The sequence below is a fragment of the Pongo pygmaeus genome, chromosome 19 (genome assembly GCF_028885625.2).
Source record: "Pongo pygmaeus isolate AG05252 chromosome 19, NHGRI_mPonPyg2-v2.0_pri, whole genome shotgun sequence".
Lineage (NCBI taxonomy): Eukaryota > Metazoa > Chordata > Mammalia > Primates > Hominidae > Pongo > Pongo pygmaeus.
Window position 1 is genome coordinate 99,120,909 of NC_072392.2, and position 22,934 is coordinate 99,143,842.

A 22,934-nucleotide genomic window follows, 5' to 3' on the forward strand; every position below is an offset into this window, starting at 1 on the left:
ACGGGAGCAAAGTAGACCTTGTGGGCGAGACTCCCCCCAGCGTGGACGGTGCGCTTCCACGGCGTTCGGTGGCTGAGGTATAAACTTGCAGAGTGTGATGTGGACTGCTTTCAGTACGTGCCACGGACTGCCCTTGGGGTCCAGTCAGCGGTCCGCGGGAACCATGTGTGTGACCAGCTGGGCTTGGTCTGTACGTCTGGGGACACCAGAGGAAGCAACCGTTTTGGAGATGTACGGGAAGGAGGAAAGCTGCAGATGGAGGTTGAGCTCTGAGCTGTGAGCTCATGGAGAGTTTGATTCTCCCTGCCGTGCGCCGAGCTTCTGCTCAGAGCCTTCCTCCCTCTGCTCAGAGCCTTTCGCCACCCGCTCCCTTTTTTCTTGCATTCCCTGCTCTCAGAGCTGTGGCATCACTCGTGAGAACGCCTCGTGTTTTCTAGGATCCCTGGCCGCCTGAACGACAGGAGGACGCCCCTGGGTGAACTCAACTGGATCTTCACAGCTATCACGGACACCATCGCGTGGAACGTGCTCCCCCGGGGTGAGGCGCGGGCCGGGCCTTGGGGAGGGAGGCTATGGCCTTGAGCGCGCGGGGAGCCGACTCTCGGACGTGAGAGGAGTCAGATAGGATCCGTGAGTGCCTCGCTAGTGAGGAAGACAGTGGGAGGGGCTGAAAAGTAGAAGGCGACCACCTGAGGAGGTGTCTGCGAGGGGGTGAGTTACTGCACGCCAGGTTCTCAGAACAGTGGTGTGGAGAGACTGCGTGTCAGCGTTGGCCCTGACTGTTAGCACAGCCCTTACCGCTCGCCGGCGGCTTATCCTCAGAGTCGTTGGCATTATTCACACTGGCTGGAAACCAGAATTGCTGTTGTAAGACTTGTTTGTATTTTTTATTGATTGGTTGATTTAGGGTGTTTGTTCACATGTATGTATATGTGCACTGTGTGTGTACACGTGTACATGTGTATGCATACACGTGTGTATATGCATATTTGTGTCCGTGTGTGTATTCGTGTATGTGTACACATGTATGTGTGTGCATGTGTGTATTTGTGTATGTGTGCACATGTGTAATGTATCTATAGGTGCACGCATGTGTGCACGCATGTATATTTGTGCACGTGTGTGTTTAAGTGTGTGTGCATGTGTGTGTGTTTAAGCGTGTGTGTGTGTTGCTGATGGGAAATATGCATATTAGTCCCAACTTTAGTAATTTTTGATAGAAGTGGATTTGTGTATTTGGCTTTAAATGTCACTGAAGACTCCTTTTTATCTTTTATCTGCCCTCAGATCTCTTCCAAAAGCTCTTCAGACAGGACTTGCTGGTGGCTAGTCTGTTTCGAAATTTTTTATTGGCGGAAAGGATTATGAGGTCGTATAACTGCACTCCCGTCAGCAGCCCGCGTCTGCCGCCCACGTACATGCACGCCATGTGGTGAGTGTTTCAGGATCCTCCGGGTGCTGTGCTCCCCCGCCCTTCGCGGCACTGTGATGTCATGGAATTGCACGGAGCTGGGCAGGGAGGCCCCACACCTAACTTGGGGACCCCGTGTAGCATTAACAAGTGAAGCTAAATGCAGGGTTCCCAGAGATCTCCACACAGAGGAGTGGGGGTCTCCTTCGGAGGGCAGAAGCCTTGGAGGACCTTTTAGGACTGCACAGGAGCAGCAGCCCGCTGAAGCCTCACAGCTCTGCTACTCGGGAGGGTAGCACTTTGCAAGAGAGTTTCTAACCTTTTAGAAACCAGTAGTGAGAAAATAACTTGCTGACTTGAATTTATGAAGCACATGCAAGATCGCTCTAGAGAATTAAACTGTTGGGCTCATGATCAATTAGTTTTTATGCTTATTTCACACACACACACACACACACACACTCATAAGTGTAATCTTTTATGACTATTGGTTATAGTTCTCTCCCATTGCTGAGTTGCTACTATTTATACAACTCCTAATAGTAGTAACAGTGACAGTGATGTGATTTGTTTTTAGTCTAGGCATTATATTTGAAGACGTTTGGTTTCTTTCTGTTCTGTGGCTGTCCTAACAGAAGCAGGTTTGGGCAAATTCTAAAATGGTATTAAAACAAAGGAAAAATATTTCTGTTCGTCAATGGGAGAAACCCTAACAACAACAATATTTTTGAAAGAGCGATTAACGTATGCCTAGCCGCAGAAGCCATCGTGTGGCGTATTTTCATGGCCAAGCTTATTTTAGCTAATGTTTTGTGTTTTCTTTTTAAACGTGTACAGGACCACTTTCCCTCAACTCTGGAAACCCAGAGAAGCAAGAAGGAATCTAAACTCACTACCCATCACCCACTCCAGAAAAGTTAGAAATAATCTAATTTTTAATGTTTATAATAAATATTTATATGCGATAGATCAAAATACATTATACCCAGCACAGTGCTTGGACTTTAAACAGAAAAGTTAAAGCATATGCGTGATCCGTATCCTTCTTAAGAGTCTGTAAGATAAAATAGAGAACCCTGATAAGGAGAAAAGGAAATTGAAGTAAACCATTTCAATAATGTGTAAATAAAACCACCACACATTTATTTTTCACGAATCCATGAATAACAGAGCTGTAAAAGAGAGAGTTGTTTGAAAAGCCTTTGCAATACTTAGAATAAATATTTAAAATGAACATTTTTTTAAAATAAATACTTAGAGCATTTTTGAAAGAGTATATTCTCAAAATGGCCTTATTCCTTTAAGAAAAGTAGGGCCTTAAATCCTGTCTCTATTTTGTCTAAGACAGGTTTTTGTAATACATTTCTTTTAAAAAAGGAAGGAAAAAGAAAAAAAGGCTGAGGGGTCAGTGCCACATCAGATCCTGGATCAAAAACTAGTCGGGCGCTGGGAGCCGGTTGAGCGCTCAGAGCGGGGCCGGGCAGGGCCTCCGGGCTTGCAAGTTCCCCTTACCAGGAATCAGTCCATGGAAACCTTTTTCCTTCTGGCGTATGTTTTCTCCAGATGTAAAAGCACCTCCTATCTGATGTGCTCAGCTGCGCAGAATTAAAGACAGTGGCATCACATTGGAGTCTGTGGTCAAAGACCAGAGCCAGAGAACAGACAGCAGCCAGGAGGGGTGAGCAGGCGAGGACAGGTGCAGGGAGGGGCATGTGGCGAGGCCAGCGTGGGGCAGCCACATCCCACCTCTCCATCTAGAGGCCGCGTGGCGAGGCGAGGTCGGCACAGGGCAGCCACATCCCACCTCTCCGTCTAGAGACTGCTTTGTAGGACTGGCCCCTCAGAAGTTTTCTGAGTGCCAGCATTTGTATCAGTGCTGCTTTATAGAAGGTCCTTGTCTAGGCCTAGCTGCAGCCTGTCCCAGCCCTGCTGGGGACGCCCTTCCCTGCCCAGAAAAAAGGCCAGCTCTTCTGCAGACTCCGCTCCCTGGAGCCTCACAGAGCCAGCCCTCACCTGTGCTTATTTGTTGCACTAGAGAATCATGAGGTGATGTCGCAATCCACAGAGGCCCAGAGAGCCTGGGGACCGCATCACAAGGGTGCCTCGCGGCCCCTCTTCCTGACGGTCACCGTGGACACTCGGGCTTTTCTCCTCTCCTGGTTCTGACCTCCCTGAGTGTGTCAGAGGCTCCGCTTGGGCTAATGTGCGCCTTTAGTGATCCAGCCCGCATGGTCCATCATCCCACCACATGCGGCCTGCGGCGTTGTGTCCTCCCGCTTCCCTTTCGGGCGCGTTCTTCTCCTGGTTGTTGCAGGGTGGGCTGTCTGGGAAGTAGACGGAGACGGAGGCTGGTGTCACGACACTGCTCGTGAGTGAAGCAGCCCTGGGTCAGCGGTGGGGGGGGATGGGCAGAGAGAAGTCAGGCTCACCTCCGCCGGCCCTGGGGAGCTCTGAGGATGGGATGGGAGGTGAGTGGGCCTTCTTCTGCATTGGTTGTCAGACATAGGCCACCCAGAAGGGGGCCTGACAGCCGTGAGCCGCCTGCCTGTGGTGCCCCCAGCAGCTGGGGCAAGAAAACCTTTATCCTGAAGGGGATCCCGGCCCCTCCCTCACAGTGTCTTGCTGTAAGAGAAAATCTCACCTGCCTTACCCGGGGCTGCTGTTACCCCCAGCCCCATTTTGATGGGGCCCTTGAGAGCAGAGGAAGGGCAGCGCAGAGGAGCTCTTCCACAAGCACACAGCCCGTTTGCAAGAAACACGTTTCCTCTCCTCATCCGGGAAAGTGACTCTTCCCAGCCGGCTGTGCAGAGCTCGTCACCAGGCCCTGCTGAGGCCTGTGGCAGTAACCGCAGGGCTGGACTAGAAGACTGCAACCAGCGGCACCCGGCCACTGTAGCGGCCACTGGTGCAGCCACTGCCAGCAGCCGGGGCCTCCGGGCCAGCCCAGGTACAGTGGAGTGAATTGTGTTCATGTAGAATCACAGCGGCGATGCCCTTAGTTCCTAGGCTGGGGCAGGGAAGCACCGCCCTGGCCTCCTCCTGGTCCCTGGCACCCTTCTGCCAGGTGTCACTGTGTCCCCATGGTTGGGTTTGACGGACATCAGGGATGAAGACTGAAGAAGAACCAGGCCAGGAGTGGTGAAGGGCAGGGCTCCTTCAGTGGGGTGCACAGGGTGGCTCCCTGTGCCATCACCACTGGCCACTGGGCACACCTGTGGGCTCCACCAGCCATGCAGCTAGAACTCGCCCTGCTGTTGCCGACGGCCTGGGTGGCTTTGGGGTTTCACCTTCAACCGGCAGAAGAAACATTATGCGCTTGGATTTTTTTCCTTTTTCTTTTTTAAACTCACACCTTGGGCACACATCTGCGTCCTGCCCTGGCAACTGACGTGAGCATGAAGGGAGCTTTAGTCAGCCGCTCGGCCCGCGGGAAGGAAGAGGCGAGCAGGAGTGACTCACGCCAGGCTCGGGCTCCAGGCTTCATGGCAAAGCAGTGAATGTGAACACCCGGGGGGCAGCTGTGCCAAATTGAAGCTGATTTGTGCTGAAAGAAGAAAACCTCATTCACAGATTACAGACGAGTCATGGCCCTTCTGGTGGACGCATCTCCCTCTGCTTAGTAATAGGAGTTCCTCCAGCGCCACTCGTGGGAAATAGAATTTGAAGGTGGAAACAGCACTAGGGAGGGCACTAGCCATCTACTCCTGTGTGACAGCAGTGTCGCTGCAGACTCGGCAGCTCAGAACAGCACGTCGCCTCCAGATCCAGTTCCTGCTGTGGGGCTCAGCCAGGTTATCTGTGCAGGGTCCCACCAGGTTAAGGCCGCCTTCTCAGTTGAGACCACCCGCCGTCCCCACCAGTGGGGTCCTTAGCTTGGCCTCGCACCCCTCAGAGCCAGCGCGGGAGCCGGGTGCTGCAGCCTCACCTAGTGCTACACCGAGTCACAGCAGCCGTCACCGTTGCCATATTCTGCTGGTTGAAAGCAGTCTCAGGTCCCACCTGCACCCCCAGGGAGAGGCCACACCTGGGACCGGGGTCCTGGGGCCACATTCGAGCCTGTCTACCTCAGCTGGTGAACCGTGCTGGGGTTTGGAGAGCGTGAGAGTAAAGTCGCAGAGCCCAGGGAGCGACTGACCACCGCTGCCCTGAGGCACACCAGTCACGGCGGGTGAGCACAGGTGGTCACGTAAGAACGGGAATTCCAGTGACTGATTGATGAAGCGCCTGCTGCGTGTTGGGCTTTACAGTTGTTAGGCCATCTCCCCCTCACAGCAGGTGCTGCCACAAAGCTACGATTTTTGCTATCAATATGCCCATTTTACTGATGAGAAACTGGGGTGAGTGAGGACCTGCATGGCAGGGCCAGGCTGTGGCTCCAACCGCCTAGTGCCAGCCTGCCCCATGCTGACTTAGCGGCGTACGTGCTGAGTCATGGGATGTACGCGCATGAGCTTCTGTTTCAGGCACATCCCTGGGACAGGAGTGCACCCAGGCAAAAGTGGTGTTTAACCAGGGAGGAAAGCTCTTGTCACCTCTTGTTACACATGGCCACCGTGCTGGTGGATCACAGCATCGTTGTCAGCGTGAGGAAGCTTCCCCGGTGTCTGAACGAGTCTGATCAGGCAGAGACGAGCAGGGAGTGGCACTTAGCGACCTGCTGTAGTCACGCTCCTGGGAGCAGGAGCCCATGCGAGGTCTCAGGAAGGACGTGCGCCTCATATGAGAACCCCGTGGCAGGTGGCATTCCTTGCATTTTGCAGTCAGCCGCATCCCACCTGCGGAACAGAGCCCTGGGGTTTTCCCTCCAGCTGGACATGGGAAGCTGCTGGGGAGTCAGCAGCCCTGTCCTGGGATCCGAGTCGTCTTGGTGACTCCTACCCTTCGATGCGCAGCCGAGACCCGCCTGGCTTGGGACTGCTGTTGGTTGGGACCTCACTGACCTGAGGCCCCTGTCCCCTGCCTTGGCTTTACGGCCTTTACAGTGCTGGCCCCGGTGGCCACCCACCTGCCTGCCCACCGCACTCACGCTGCCTTTGAATGCCTGGCCTCTTTGCCCCACAACCAACTGTGACCTGGCTTAGGAGCGTAACTGAAGCAGGTCGCTAAGGAAAAACCAAGCAACGGGACTAATGGGATGTTCTGAAAGACAAGGACAAATCAAGCCATTTGTCAGAACATTGGTTATAAGAGGGAAAAATTGGGAATAACTCTGCTACCTAACAGAACAGGAATGTAAATTCAGATCTGGATACTTAAAAGAAAATGTAAGCAGTCTTAAAATTTTATTCATGACAATGCAAAATATATGTTAAATGAGAGAAACAGAACACCAAATTGCATCAGCAATACAGTTAATATCTATGTTAAAATATATAGTACACACAGCAATAAAACACTAAATAGATTTATAAATAATCATTAATGATGCTTGTGCCAGGGTGGTACAATTGGAGTGATGGTTCTCCATTTAAAAAATTGATAGATATTATTTTGGTTAATTAAAAGTCTGCCTGTAGGTTTTCTAAGCCTTCGAAGCACTAAAAGCAATTTTTAAAAATAGAGTCTTTATGGCCAAGGCATTATTGTTCATAAATTCAGAACTAGAGACACACAGAAGAAATAATTGAATACTTCTTTACATGAGGAAAATCATGACTGGTAGAGTTGCCTGAGAGGCAGGCATGGGGGCTTTCAGACAGCAGAAAGACCGGGCTGGTGTCCAGGAGGGCGCGGGCATGGGTAGGGCAGCGCCCGGGCTGTGCTCAGTCCAGCCGGGGCTCTGTGGGGCGGTTTTGGCCACAGTTGCCAGTCATAGAGTAGCCAAAAGTTCATATTTTCATTTTTAATTATCTGATTATTAGATGTTGATAATCTAACGTGGCATTAAAAAACATTCTGTGAGCCCGACCAGACACATCCAACCAGATAGCGGCCTGCAGCCTGCCTGCTCCAAGCTGGGCCATGAACCCCTAGGGACAGAGGCTTCAGTGAAGCCCTCGGTGCCTCAGCTCCCAGCATGGGGGGCGGCCCATAGACATGGCAGTGCCGTGTGCATGGAGAGGGTGGCGTCCGCGGCGACTTGCGGCCGAGTCTCAGGACGCTTCCCCCACTCTTCTTCCTCAGCCCCTCCTGTGCGTGTCCAAGGGTCCTCTCTAGTTAGGGATATTTTCTGCAAGGTCTGACATCGTGACTTCTTGTCTTTCTATGCTGGGAAGTGCCAAATAAGTAATATTAAAGGGTTCTTTGTACAGAAATCAATGATGGTGTGAATTCAGGGCGAATCACTTGCATTTCACACGTTCTCTGGGGAGGGTTTTCAGCAACAAGGATGCCAGCATGAATCTGGAGCTAAAAAGTAAACACGAGTCAGTTCCATTTAATGCTGAAAATTATCTCATGAACCAACTTTGATAGGGAATTGAATGTAAAAATTGGGCTTTAGATTTGGAGAAGATCCTAGATCCTCGTAGGAGAAGAAAGACTGGAAACGTGGTCTGGCTGGTCAGGAGTCGGGACAGCAGGTCCCATGCTGTAGGTGTACACAGATTCTCCCCGCTGGCTTCTCTGTTCTGTGGCGTCTTCCTGGTTTCCTGGAGTCAGGGCAGCTCCACTGGCCTCAGTTTCTAGAGAACAAACCTGACTGAGGTGGACTTGCCACCTTGGCCACTGACCAGTGCCGACCCCCCCCTCCCCCCCCACTCCAACTCCAGCTCCACCCAGTTCTCTCATTTCCTCTCCTCTCACTGCCACCAAAACATTATGTCAAAAAATGGGGGTTTCTCAGTCTGTATCAGTTCACTGTGTGCAAAAAATTTATCGGAATGAGTTTAACAGTAGTAGACCACCCCCCAGTTCTGAGTGCTGACAGTTTGTAAAAGGCCCTTTCCAGGTGCTCTGCCGAAGCTGCTCACGCACGGCCTTCTCATGGCATCGGGCTGCTGTGCCCCACCGTGCCCCCGCGCTGGGCCACCTTGCACGGGCTGCTACTGTCCAGTGGCTTCGAAAGGAGTTTGGTAGTTGAGGTGAGATCGCAGGTGCACTGCTCCTCAGGAATGGCAGAGGCTTCCCATGATGGGGAGCATCATTTTCATCTTTTTTTTTTTTTTTTTTGGAGGCAGGGTCTCGCTCTGTCACCCAGGCTGGAGTGTAGTGGTGTGATCTTGGCTCACTGCAGCCTCAACCTCCCAGGCTCAAGCAATCCTCTCATGTCAGATCCCCAAGTAGCTGGGACTACAGGCACATGCCCAGCTAATTGTTCTGTATTTTTTGTAGAGATGAGGTTTCACCAGGTTGCTCAGGCTGGTCTTGAACTCCTGAGCTCAGCCATTCCGCCCACCTTGGCCTCCCAAAGTGCTGGAATTAACAGGTGTGCGCCACTGTGCCCAATAGGGAACATCATTTTAAAGCAGCTCTTTGCTTCCCAGCGGAGATTCCATAGCAGCCATGTGTTCCAATGTGTGTTTTCCCAAATCCGCTACAAAATTAAGGTGCTTAGGAGAGAGGAGAGGCAAGCACAGAGGTTTGGCTTGCACTAGCTCCACATCCTTCCCGGGTTTCAGAAAGGCATGTACTTGCCCTTGCACTGCCCAGAGACCAGGCCCCAGCACTGCCTCCTCTCCATTCCCCACAGAGGCTGAGACGATTCCTCAGTCCATGTCACCCTGAGAAAATCCCACTCCAATAAGGCATTTGATTCTGTGGAGTCCGTCATTGCAGAATTTTACCTCCACTCTGTCCTAGGTATGTTCACATTTGAAGTCTAATTCTAACTCTTAAACACTCTCACCATGATCCTTAACACGAGTGAGTTCACTAGTCTGGACACAGGAGGGAGGCTTCTGGAAGACTGGGAAACCCCAGGCCTTCTTAGATGTGAGCAGTCCTTGCCGCTCGTGATGAATTTGATGCATGACTTTATCACTGTCCATCGGAATCCCGCCCAGGCTCTGGAGGCAGAGATGTCAGATCTCTGATGACCGTGAACTTCCACAGAGGGCAGCGGCATCTCCCTGTGTATCCCTGTGTATCACTATGTATCACTGTGTATCCCTGTGTGTCACTGTGTATCCCTGTGTGTCACTCTGTATCCCTGTGTATCCCTGTGTCACTGTGTATCGCTGTGTATCCCTGTGTGTCACTGTGTATCCCTGTGTGTCACTCTGTATCCCTGTGTATCCCTGTGTCACTGTGTATCACTGTGTATCCCTGTGTGTCGCTGTGTATCCCTGTGTGTCACTGTGTGTCCCTGTGTATCCCTGTGTCACTGTGTATCGCTGTGTATCCCTGTGTGTCACTGTGTATCCCTGTGTATCCCTGTGTCACTGTGTATCGCTGTGTATCCCTGTGTGTCGCTGTGTATCCCTGTGTGTCACTGTGTATCCCTGTGTGTCAGTGTGTCACTGTGTATCCCTGTGTGTCACTATGTATCACTGTGTATCCCTGTGTGTCGCTGTGTATCCCTGTGTGTCGCTGTTTATCCCTGTGTGTCACTGTGTATCCCTGTGTATCACTATGTATCCCTCTGTGTCACTGTGTATCCCTGTGTGTCACTATGTATCACTGTGTATCCCTGTGTCACTGTGTATCCCTGTGTCACTGTGTATCGCTGTGTATCCCTGTGTGTCACTGTGTATCCCTGTGTGTCACTATGTATCACTGTGTATCCCTGTGTGTCGCTGTTTATCCCTGTGTGTCACTGTGTATCCCTGTGTATCACTATGTATCCCTCTGTGTCACTGTGTATCCCTGTGTGTCAGTGTGTCACTGTGTATCCCTGTGTGTCACTATGTATCACTGTGTATCCCTGTGTGTCGCTGTGTATCCCTGTGTGTCGCTGTTTATCCCTGTGTGTCACTGTGTATCCCTGTGTATCACTATGTATCCCTGTGTGTCACTGTGTATCCCTGTGTGTCACTGTGTATCACTGTGCACACAGTAAAATTTAACAAGAAGCCGGTCCATCCCACCATGTTACCACGTTGCAGATTTAGGGAGGCATAAGCACACAGACTTGGTACTGGTCTTGGTTCTGGAGGGCCTTTATGTGAGCCAGAGATAAGGAAGATGTTGGTGCCTGGCTATAAAGGCTTGAGCTAGGTGGATACGGAGGGCATGCAGCCAACACCCCTCTTGAGACACCGGCTGGGTTAGTGTGGAAGAACTCCATTGAATGGTTTGCCTTTCTCCCCAGAGGTAGGTAGGTGTGCCAGTTGAAACACCCATTCGTTGGGAACCCATGACCCAGGGGCTTTACAAATGGGCATGTGTGAGCACTGGCAGCATAGGCTGCCGTGGCCCCAGGTGTCAGGGTGCAGGCGGCTCCTGTCTTGGAGGCTTCCGTCCCCCGTGGAAGTGCGTGCTGGCCACTGGGGCAACGTTCCCGCAGGTGGGAAGGCCGCGAGGAGTGGATGAGGCAGCTCAGGCCTGGGGGACAGACTTGGAGCTCACATGCCCATTGCCCCCGTGTCCTGTGGCAGTGTCTGGTCCAGCCTCATCCAGGGAGGGAGGGAATGTGGCCTCCACCTTGAGTGGCATGTCCCAGCTCCAATCCTGTTCCTTAACAAGGGCAGGGAGGGAGGCACAAAGGAGTGAGAAGCGGTCCCAGACGCTCAGATGGAGAACATTCGGCTCAGAAACAGAATCGTGCTCACCTCTGTTACTAGATTTTGCCAACTGCAACTGAGGACTGAGCTGCTGTGGAGGTGGGCTCCTCGCCGTGGGAGCATCACCGGGGGCTCTGCAGGGCTGTCTGCCACGAAAACAATGCCCAGAGCTCTTTTCTCCCCTCATCAGTAGACCAAAGTGTGTACATCCCCAGGGAGCACACAGCAAAGGTAGCAGAAAAGAGCATTTGGAATAAATAATGTACAGTCTAGCTATTATACTCCTTGGGTGGTGATGGAGAGGTTGAATTTTTAGCAAGAGGAAAAAGGGAACAAAGCCTAACAAACATTGAGGTTAAAACATAAAGTCATCTGCATTTACAGTTTGCTTCAGGCCGCGGCGGCGGTGATGAATACTCAGAGCCGGCTTCCTGTTTAATGTTTGATGCAAAGTCATCGGGGAGTCATTCTCCTTCACTTTCAATTTCAGGGGTCCTGAAACCCTGCGTGTCTCCGCGGTAATAACCTGTGCTTTCTGTTCCCGGGGCGGGTGCCGCTCTGACTGATCAGCGCAGATGGAGGCTGTGCGGACTTGGACTTGGACGGCTTTCCTCCAGCCCACCTCCTGGGCACCCGCCATCTCAGGGCTGTTTCCTGAAAACCCAGCTCTTGCCTGGATGACATGTTTTCCAGGCGAGTGACTCATCAGAGCAGCCAACAGCTTAGAAAGTCCCTCTGCCCCCAGCTGCCGGGGGGGAGGAGCCCACGATGCAGATGAGCTGGTCACAGCTAATCACAGCCTCCTCCCCTCAGATCTGCACTCCAGCACTCCAGCCCTGCTTCACCAGGCAGCTTGATCGCAGGCTGTGGGAAGTGCTAATCCAGACACCTTCCCGGTCCCCTCCCACCTTCTGCTGTCGTGTGCTGCCAAACCTCACAGGGCTGGCTGCTGCCGAAGCCCACCACCATGGTCTCTCGTGTGTACATAGGACCCACTTTCCCACTTGTCTTTAGCCGGGAATCCCAAATTAGAGCTGCAAGTTTGTGTTGATTTTACTGTAGAAAATGCAGCCAGTTTTAATCAACAGATAAATGTTCATTAGAGAATACCGTTGTTCTGCTGTTTAAAAGGTTGCCGTGCAGGCCGGGTGCAATGGCTCACACCTGTAATCCCAGCACTTTGGGAGGCCATGGCAGGCAGATCACCTGAGGTCAGGAGTTCAAGACCTGCCTGACCAACATGGTGAAACCCCGTCTCTACTAAAAATACAAAAATTAGCCAGGCGTGTGGCGCATTCCTGTAATCCCAGCTACTCAGGAGACCAAGGCAGGAGAATCACTTCAACCCGGGAGGCGGAGGTTGCAGTGAGCCAAGATCACACCACTGCACTCTAGCGTGGGCGACAGAGTAAGACTCCGTCTCAAAAAAAAAAAAAAGGTTGCCATGCAATTTGAGAATTTAATGGGTGATCTGACCCTTTAATTTGGTTAAATAAATAAATAAATAAACCACCCACGGCCCCGAGAGGGCCCCTGGCTTGCTCAGCAGGCGGTGCCAGGGTGCGAGCTCCTCCCAGTACCTCCGTCTTCCCTGCCTTGCTCTGAGTGGGGCTGTCCTTCGTGCCCAGGCCGAGCCGTGGCTTGAGGTTCAGGGCCACTTCACTGTGTGCTGATAATCGGGTTCCAGCGTTTGTCTTTCAGCGGTTTGTAGGTGTTCTTTTACATCCTTTCTTCTCATTGGTACTTGAACAAAGTTCTTTTCCTCCTCTCATGTAGACAGCTCTGCCTCGAGTCCACAGCCCTGGGTAGCCGGACGGCCCCGAGCAGCCTCCGCGCATCGTCCGGGCGCCGAGCTACAGCCTTTCTTCGTGGGCTTTGTCTCATCCCCGCAGCCTCCTGAGCCTCTGTGCATCAGTGAAACCAGAACCATCCGGGGCTGCTTTTCTGGTCTGTGAAATGTGGAGCTGGGTCAGTCCCCGCCTCCCACCCCCCGGGCTGGATCCAAGTGGGCTCTCAGCCTTTTAGGAGCACAGCGTCCCACTGCAGCAAACATGGGTCACGTGTCCGAGAGAGATTGTCACCCGTGGCTCTGACACAGCTTTGCTGGGCGGTATCCTGTCCGGTGTGCTGAGCGATGTCTCCAGTGCAGTTCAGGCCTTCAACACCAAGCGAGGGCCTTGGAGAGCGTGCGAATAGGCTTTCCGGGAGGCATGGTTCCAAAAGCGCCTCGCCCAGCAATGCCCGAGGCCACACCGGGTGCCACACTGGTCTGCTCGGCCCACGGCCCGGACACCCTCTCTGCCCTCCTCTCGCCTCCACCTCCACTAACTTGTACACACTTTCTTCTAACTCCTGAAGCAGAAACTTTTTATTTGATTAAATTCAAGGAATCTTTATAGAATTTAATTGCAATAATTGACTTTGCTTCTGTCTTAACAAAGAGTAAAATCTCCCTCAATGCTGCTGAATACCATTTGCCTGCAACTGGGGATTCACTGGGTATATGGGAGCTATTTATTGCACGTACTTTGAGGCCTTTTGATTATCTCCTGATTGCTTCTTAACTCTATTGGCAGGGGAAGGGCATGTTTGTGCAAAGAGGGCCAGTCTTGGGAAAACTGAAACATATTTCATATATTTGAAAGTGAAAAATTGCTCTTTAGTCCTTTTGTTCATCTTAAACTTTTACTTTTTTTTCTGGATTTTAACATTTTTCATTCTCATTTTGGTCCTTTACTAAGACATTGAGAAAATATGCCCTTTGACACGGCAGCATGGAGTGTCATTAGCCTAAAAGATAACATAGAGTCCTTGAGTCTCTTAGAAAATTACCCAGGAGAAGAGAGCGCAGTGCTAGAAGCAGAGTCCATTATATTGATCATCACTCGGTTTCCACAAGGAACATACTTCTAGCAGAAAGGGAGAGTAGGGCTGAAGGGATTGCTGTCCTTCCTCCATCCCTACGACCAAGGTTGAGTGTCCCTAATTCAAAAATCCAAAATGTTCCAAAATTCAAAACTGTGAGGGCCACCACACTGCCACAGGTGGACAGTTCCCCTCCTGACCTTGCGGACGCAAACTTTGTTTCATGCACAAAATTGTGTAAAATTCGCTTCAGGCTGTGTGTGTAAGAGGTATATGAAACATAAATGGAGTTTGCTCTTAGACTTGGGTCCCATCCGCATGATATCTCATTATGTATATGCAAATATTCCAAAACCTGAAAATACCGGAAACCCAAAACACTTCCGGTCCCAGGCATTTTAGAAAAGAAATACTCAGCCTGTATCCGCGGAGATCAAGACGGTGCTCTGTGGCCGTGCCGAGAGCGAGGTGATAATTCACTTCCAGTTTAGAGTTCATGGTGGATGTTGTGGCGGGGGGACAGCAGCTGCCTCTGACTGACCCCTGCTTTGTGTCAGCCTCTCTACAAGTACGCTGTGAGGGAGACATGATCATGAGCCCATTTCACAGATGGTGAAACGGATCCTAGAGAGACAGCCACGCGCCCAGAGCCCCAGAGCCACACGCTGAATTTCACCAAGCAGCCTCCCACACGGGCTCCCTGGTCAGGCCCCCATCCTCTGGATGAGGCGGCGAGGCAGGCAGGTCAGCTGCTCCCTGGGCCGGAGCTAGTGGATAGCAGAGCTGGGAGCAGAGCCCAGGCTCGTGGCTCGCGGTCAGACCTTCTTTTCTTCCCTCTCTCCTTCTCGAAACTCACACGGGGCTGCTCATACACAGAGGGTGCTTTCCTGCTCGCCCTCACTCTCATTTAGCCAATGTGTATTGAAAGCCTGCTATGTGCCTGGCACTGGGAAAGAAGTTGGGTACAGCTGCATGCCAGGGCACCTGTGGGATGTCAGTAATTGAGCGTGTGGCTCTGTGGCCTTGGGCGCGTGGCTGTCTCTCTAGGGTGAAACAGTCTCATGATCATGTCTCCCTCACGGTGTCCTTGTAGAGCAGCTGACACAAAGCAGGGGTCGGTCAGAGGCAGCTGCTGTCCCTCTGCCACAGGGCTGGAGATGTCAGAGGTGCTGGGGTGTGCCAGGCCTGTGGTATCACGAGAAGGCCAGAGCCACAGAACGGCTTAGGGGGGCCGTGTTAGAGCCTCCAAGAAAGCTCACAGGGCAGCTGGCCTGGAGGGAGGTGCCGGCAGAGGGGCCCACTGGGAGGGGGCTGTTAGGACAACACCGAGGCTCTGGCAAGGCCACGTTAGGAAGGTGGTGATGGTGGCTGGGGGTGCCCTGTAAGGCTGTTGCCTACACCTGGGAATCCCAGGAACTGGCCTGGAGGTGTTAGGTCCAATTCAGACTGCCGGCTGGTCCTGCAATAGAATTGGGGTGCGGAGCTCTGGAGAGAGGTGTGAGGCCATTTTAAATAGTGTCTGGGGGTGTCAGTGAGCAGGTGGCAGTGGGCGCCCTGAGCAAGGATGAGAGCAGGCAAGGAGAGGGCTGTGGAAGCTGCAGCGGCAGGGCCCTGAAGGACCGGGTCAGGAGCCCGGGGAGGAGGCTGTCTTGCGTTCACTGTGACGGGAGGGAGGCCGGAGGAGAAAGCCTCATAATGTCCAAGGGGGAGAACTCAGGAGGGACAGTGTGGTCGGTTACTGTGACAAGGGGTCTCGACAGGGGAAGCACATCACCCGGGTGGTCTGTGGAGCCGCTATGGCTTGCGGGGAGCAGCTCTATGCATGGTAGGAGACCCCAGACTGCAGGGTGCCTGGGGAGACCCACAGGGAGGCGGCAGGAACTGGCTGAGCAAGTGGCCGTCCACACCAGGGAGCAGCAGAGGGGAGGCAAGGGAGGGACGGGGATGGGCCCATGGCACCATCACAGCGCAGAGCTCAGCCCTGACCGCCAGGACGCCTTTCCCTGACTGCACGCCGACCCCTCCTGATGAGGCACTTTGACCTGGCCCCGGTGTCTCTCCCACGTCCCTCCAGGACACTGCCCCATCAGAGCCTATGCAGGGACCGCAGCTGCTTAGAACACATGGGCTGCCGCTACATGGGTTCAAGTCACAGTCAGAAACCACAGCTGAAAATGGGAAGCATTCCTTTATTTTTCCAGGCTTTTTTCTCATTTTATTTTAAAGAGAAAAAATGTGACAAACAAAATGGTGAGGATGCTGGCACCACCAGCGTTCCCGGCCTGCACTCTCTCCCGGCCTCCCCTCGGACGTCTTCTGCAGCCCAAATCTGAGTCGCAGAGAAACTGTAAACATTCCCCCCACCAGCTGCCGTGGCCTCTGCCCAGACCCTTGCTGCCCAGGCTCAGCCGGCTCCTCCTGTGCCCTGTGAAGTGGCCTCGTGTGGAAGCCCGTCCATAATGCTCAGTGGGTTTCCTCTGTTCTCTCCGCAGGCAAGCCTGGGACCTGGCTGTTGACATCTGTCTGTCTCAGCTGCCGACGATCATCGAGGAAGGCACTGCATTTCGGGTGAGTCCCTCCAAGAGCACCCTGTGCGTCCGCGGCGGCAGCCACTTCTCTGGGCACCTGGACTGCAAAGCCCCCAGACTGGGGGTGGTGCCCAGGACTCTCAGGTGTCAGAGATTTTGTTCACCTGCCTGGAAAAAATGTAGTTGCCAGAGTTTAAAACATCGAGTCAACCAGGGTTTAAAGTTAGACTTTGAAAGAATCAACTTTTAAAACAGTCCTATCTCAAAATTTTGCTATTACAGATTTACTTTTCTTAATGCGGACTCACTCCCTGTGAGTGGTGATCATGTTACACTTTCTAGCCTTTTCACCACAGATGCATTGTGGATCTCCCCCAGTCCTCTGACTCTCAGCCCTGTGGGACAGTGATCCATGGAGGGTTTGGTGCTGAGCCCTGGAGGGGCATTCTTCCCCCTGCCGCACTGCACGGGTGCTGGGTAGCTGAGCTACCCTAGGGCGGAATCTTGGTTTAGTCGCTGCACCTGCAAGTGAGGGTGGCCCCGGGCCTTCGCATCAGCTGCCTAGGACCCCCTCGTGGTTTCTTAATGAGCTTTTGCCTTATTTGAGGCGTCAAGTCTGAAAAGAGATAAATAAGACGGAGGCCCTGCCCTCCGGAAACCTATGAGGAAAGAGGAGCCTCTCACATCTGTGCAGAACGCAAGGGAGGAATCGGCAAGAGGGCGCGGCAGACACGGGGAGGCCAGAGATGGGGGAGGCGGCAGCCTGGGCAGAGGCAGGAGGGGACCAGCATCCCCGCCTCCCACTGGGGCCACACCTGAGACACCACCGTGTCAGGCCTCAGAGCCACAGGGCCTAGCTGTGCCACCGAGAGCAAGTTTGGTCGCCTCCTGTGTCGCGGTCTCCTAATTTAAGGGAGAGATTATGGTGGTATCCAACCCCAGGGGCGCTGGGAGGACAAAGGGAGTTAATGTAGGAAAAGTGCTTTGGACAGAGCCCAGCACAGGGCCCTTGGGAATTCATGTGCAGGCAGTGCCCCAGAGCCAGCTGTCACTGATGCGAGGATGCCACCCTCCAGCCCAGGGCAGAGGCGCCGATGGTCAGGAAGGGTTCCGTCCACTGCACAGACTTTTAACTTCTAGTGCACATTACAACCGTCAGGGAAGCTTTTAACACACGCAGTCAGGAGCCTGGGTGTGCATGCGTGTGTGCGTGTGCACGCATGAGTGGGTGTGCATGAGGTGTGTGTGATGTGCCTGTGTGGGGTGTTTTAACTCCTCAGATGATTTTGACATGCCCCACGGGTGGGATGACTGGGAAAATGGCCTTTTAAGAGGGCTTTATTCTCTTTTATAATCTTCTGTTACCCTCCCCTTATTGCTTGATTTTTTGGTAATATTTTATTTTGAAAATTTTCAAACCTACAGCAAAGTTGGAAGAAATTTACAGTGAGCACCCCATGCCCACCACTTACTTCTACCCCATCTTTGTATTCATGGGGTATTTTCAAGGGCATAGCAGACTGCCCTGCCTTTTAAACCGTGAGGCCGAAGCCAGCTCCCCGCTATGTGCTTGGCACCAACATTGGGCTTCTAGACAAAGGCCTTCCCTCCCTTTCTGCTGGACCACAAATCTTGAGGGCAATGACAGGGTCTCCTGCAGAGTGGCAGACCTTCATAGACGCCGCCTGCCCACCCTTAGCCTGCCAGAGTGGCCCCAGAGTGCCTGCGCTTTTCCAAAGAGCTCTGGGCCTGTTGCCGCAGACAGATATTTGGAAACCTTCGGGAAATTGGCCTTTCTGTACTCTGAGCGTGGCTTCACTCGGTACTTTTAAGAGATCAGAACAATTTGCTTTTATATAAAATAATGCAGTTTCTATTTGCATGTGTGCTCTTTCTAAACGAATACTTAGGTTTCTGTGCCAGGTATCTTTGCCAAGTTTCTTTTCAAGGATTTTACTCTATCTATGCTAAACAACTAGAATCAATATTCTGCATTTGGGAATGATTTCACCATGTTGGGGTGTCAGGACAAGCCGGGGATAACTGACGTGGACCACACACTAGGTTCCTTTTGTTTTTATCTTATTGGAGGTATAACTTACATATAGAAAAGTGTACACATCATACACGTACAGCTTGGTGAATGTTTCAAGCTGCGCATACTCGTGTAATCACACCCAAATCAAGCAGCCCCCATGAGCCCCCTCGGCGCCCCTCTTAGCTCCTCCCTTCCCCAGCAGTGGCCGCTTTCCTGTCCAGTTTTGTGCTTGGATGCGTGGAGTCCTGCAGGGTATAGTCTTTGTGCCTGCCCGCTGTCACTCAGCATTGTTTGAGTAAGCTCACTCTCTGCACCGCAGCTCACTCTCACAGCACCGCAGCTCACACTCACCGCACGGCAGCTCACTCTCACCGCACGGCAGCTCACTCTCACCGCACGGCAGCTCACTCTCACCGCACGGCAGCTCACTCTCACCGCACGGCAGCTCACTCTCACCGCACGGCAGCTCACTCTCACCGCACGGCAGCTCACTCTCACCGCGCCGCAGCTCACTCTCACCGCGCCGCAGCTCACTCTCACCGCGCCGCAGCTCACTCTCACCGCACGGCAGCTCACTCTCACCGCGCCGCAGCTCACTCTCACCGCACGGCAGCTCACTCTCACCGCACGGCAGCTCACTCTCACCGCACGGCAGCTCACTCTCACCGCGCCGCAGCTCACACTCACCGCGCCGCAGCTCACTCTCACCGCGCCGCAGCTCACTCTCACCGCACGGCAGCTCACTCTCACCGCACGGCAGCTCACTCTCACCGCGCCGCAGCTCACACTCACCGCGCCGCAGCTCACTCTCACCGCGCCGCAGCTCACTCTCACCGCACGGCAGCTCACTCTCACCGCACGGCAGCTCACTCTCACCGCGCCGCAGCTCACTCTCACCGCGCCGCAGCTCACACTCACCACGCCACAGCTCACGCTCATTGCAAGGCGGACAACATTGAGTGTCCCAACATTCATGTGTCCCTTCTAGGGCCACTGGGCGTTTTCAGTTTTCAGTCCTCACTAACATTGCTGGCTAGAGCCAGACTCTATCACATCAGAGCCTGAGACAAAAGGGAATTCTGTGATATTGATCCTCCCTTTGAAACGTCGATATCTTCTTCAGTATGGATTTTTGCATTAATTTTTATTTTTGTAAATATTGCACTGAAATATCATTTGTCTTGATTACTGATTTTTTTTTTTTGGTTCCCCACCCGCTAGCACCAATTCTGTGCCTGAGGCCAAGGCTTCCCCTTCCCGGCTGTCCTCCCGTTCAGGGGCTGCTCCCTCCTTCCCATTCCTCGGAGTGATCCTTCGGGGTCCCAGGGTTTGCCCATATTCAGCTTTAACAGATGCTGCCAGAGCGCTCTGCAAAGTGGCTGAGTCAGTTTACACGCCTTCCTGCAGCACTCGAGAGTTTTGGTTGCTGTTTGTTTCTTTGGCTATTATGGTTCAGTATGAAAAGGTATTTCCTTAAGAGCTAATTGTGTATTTCCCTGATGGTTAATAGAGCATTGTCCATACTTGTATTGGCCATTTATGGTTCGGGCTTTTGGTATCCTGTTTTATGAAACCTTTATTTCCTCTGAGATGAGCATTCTGAGCAGATGCTATGCACTTTGTCAGCTAGCAGCCTGTATGTTTCCCTTTCACATCTGGACTTGCATCTGCTCACATTTCACGTCCCCCGTGAATGCTCGGCTTACTTGGTGGTGTTTGCACCGAGGACCGTGTCCGCATGGCTCCCTCTGTTCCCTCCTTTGCACCGAGGACCGTGTTCACGTGGCTGCCTCTGTTCCCTCATTTGCACTGAGGACCATGTGCGCGTGGCTCCCTCTGTTCCCTCGTTTGCACCAAGGACCGTGTGCGCGTGGCTCCCTCTGTTCCCTCGTTTGCACCAAGGACCGTGTCCATGTGGCTGCCTCTGTTCCCTCGTTTGTCCCTTTGCTCACTTGTTCTTTGCACCAGGACCACACAGTTGTAATGACAAACTCTACATGACACTTTCTAAGCTGGTAGACTAAGTCCCACAAGTGCGTTTTTTTCCCAAGGTTGCCTCAGTTACTTTTGGTCCTTTGCATTTCCATGCATGTTAATTTCTGCAAAGAACCTGCTGGATTTTCGTTGAGATTACAATTAATCTACAGATTGATTTGGGAGAAGTCACCACCTCTATAATATTGAGCCTTCTCGTCCCTCAATATGGTTGTAAATGGTATCGTTTAAAATTTCACTTTCTGATTTTTCTCTACTAACAGTGACATAGAACCCTATCAAAATTGAGGTTTTCAGAGGCTGAGGCAGGAGAATTGCTTGAACCCAGGGGCGGAGTTTGCAGTGAGCCAAGATCATGCCACTGCACTCCAGCCTGGGCAACAGAGTGAGACTCTGTCTCAAAAAAAAAAAAAAAAATTTGGTTTATTCAGACAGGAGGAGAAGCCAGAATGATTCCCCTGCAGTAGAAAGCTTGGGCTAATTGACTTTCTTGGGGGTGTTAAAGAGAACCCTTCTGCAAACTGAGCAGCCGTACAGGGAGGTGGAATGTCCCTACAGAGCCGTACAGAGGGGTAGAGTGTCCCCGTGGCAGTGAACTTTAAGTCCCCTCTTTAAGCAGCAAGCTTGTCGTAAGTGGAAAATGTATTGTGCCATTGTCAGGACGGAGAGCAGCTGTCTCAGAATGTCCGGATGATGAGAAAGGCGGCAGGTATGCTCAGGTTGTTGGTAGCGGAAGTGCAGCTGGACGGGCTCCACTTAGGTGTGACTTGGAGGCTCTCAGCCTCTCAGCCGGCCTTCCCATTTTCAGTCTGCTGCCCCTGTTTTTAGAATATGCCAAACTGCCTGGCACACAGGCTGGCAACAGAGCAAAACTCCTGGCATCCGAATCGCCTTGGGAGAGCCAGCTGTGTGGTCCTGGCCGGGCAACCCAGACGCTCAGCCCAGGGGGACCTGTGAGCTCTCTGTCTCGCTGAATGAGCTCCCTGCACGCAGGGGCCAGCTCAGGAGCTCTTCATGGGGTGGAGAAAATCTCAGAGATTTGGCCCAAAACATCAGCCCTGTGAATCATGGGTGGAGACACGGGCCGCTCTCGAGATGTTTTCCGGAACATCATATAAAGTGCTGGCCACTCTTCCATGGGTGCTTGCTCTAATTCGTCAGCCTCCCCGTGGCTTTAGGGAGCTTCACCGGCCTCACCTCACACCTGCCAGGCAAAGGTGTGCTTTTCCTTTTTTGTCAGTTTGAGGTGAATTGTCACGAATTTTTCTCTTTCTGCATGGAGTGGTGACTCCAGCAGTGAGGAACATGTGAAAATCCATCAGGCAAAGCTAATGTGAAAGAAAGAAGAGGTGTAATTATCTGAATTACCTGACTTCTGTTCACAGACTCAAGCCTTCTCTAACTCAGGAGAACTACGTTCTCACGGGATGTGGAGGAGGGGGTTCTCACGGGATGTGGAGGAGGGGGTACTTAACGAGATTTTTTTCAACCAATTTATGAATAATTCACACTTGAAAACAGGAAAATCACTCTGGGGGCTCCATGCCAACTCCACAGGTTGCCCTCCAAGTGTGATTAACTTTCTGTAAACTGGCTGCACGGAAGCACGGATTCCTATGTGGTGAATGTTCTCGGCTGACTTTTTAAGTGGGGCCACGGGGCTTTGCCCACCAGGCTCCTCTGTGGAGGCTGCCGAGAGCGCTCCTGGACTTGGGCGCATGGAGGCACCCTGTTCTACTCCTGGCGTTCGCCTGTCCACGTGTGTCCACATTCACTGGAACCTGGGGCACAGCCGACCCCGCCAGATGAGCAGAGGGAGGATTCCTCCCAACCTCCTCTCACAGAGACACGCACCTCCACTGCAGCCACCCAGCTTCCCCCTGAGCAAAATCAAACAACATGGGGAAGAGAGGATAGTGGATGGGAGAGAGAGGCTGGTAGTTGTTTTTTTTTTTTTTTTCTTTATTCTTTGTATCTGGGGCTCAGGGAAGGCAGAGCTGTGTGTTAAGTGGAAGTGACCCTCCGTGGAGGGAATCAGGCCGGACTGCTCCCGCCTGGCCGCTCAGTTCCGAGACCTTCCAACGGCAGCCTCCCCTGCAGCCTTCACGCTCTCCAGCCGCAGGCCCAGCAGCCCTGCTGCCCACCTGCTCCATTCTGTGCCTGCACTCACATGGCTGGGCTAACTGGGAGCCCGGGCCCACCCGGCGTGGCCCACGGAGAGCTCGTGTCACCCCCTCAAGGGGCCCTGACGCCGCCTGACATTCTGACCCCACGCATTTTTTTGGTCTCCCTCACCTGCGCGCCTTCTCTGTCCAGCTGCAACCCCTCCTTCCGCCCTCACCCCAGAGAGTGCCCTCGTTTCCCATTTCACTGAGGAAACAAGAAGCAGTCGGGCAACCGCCTCTGCCGGGTCCTCCAGCCCTCCCCCCGCTTCTCTGCATCTGGGCCCCCTTGATTTGCCCCCTGCCTGGTTCCCCTGGGGAGCAGCCCTGCTC

At 52.8% G+C, this 22,934-nt stretch overlaps 1 protein-coding gene across 3 annotated transcripts in view; it reads left to right on the forward strand.

Annotated features, from left to right (window-relative positions):
- RPTOR (regulatory associated protein of MTOR complex 1) overlaps positions 1–22,934 on the forward strand; it is a 420,173-nt gene that overhangs the window by 275,336 nt on the left and 121,903 nt on the right. For all 3 annotated transcript variants that reach the window (XM_054458563.2, XM_054458564.2, XM_054458567.2), the window contains 3 exons: positions 438–538; positions 1,288–1,432; positions 16,371–16,446. In XM_054458563.2, coding sequence (XP_054314538.1) covers positions 438–538; positions 1,288–1,432; positions 16,371–16,446 — 322 coding nt within the window. The remainder of the gene's footprint in view (positions 1–437; positions 539–1,287; positions 1,433–16,370; positions 16,447–22,934) is intronic.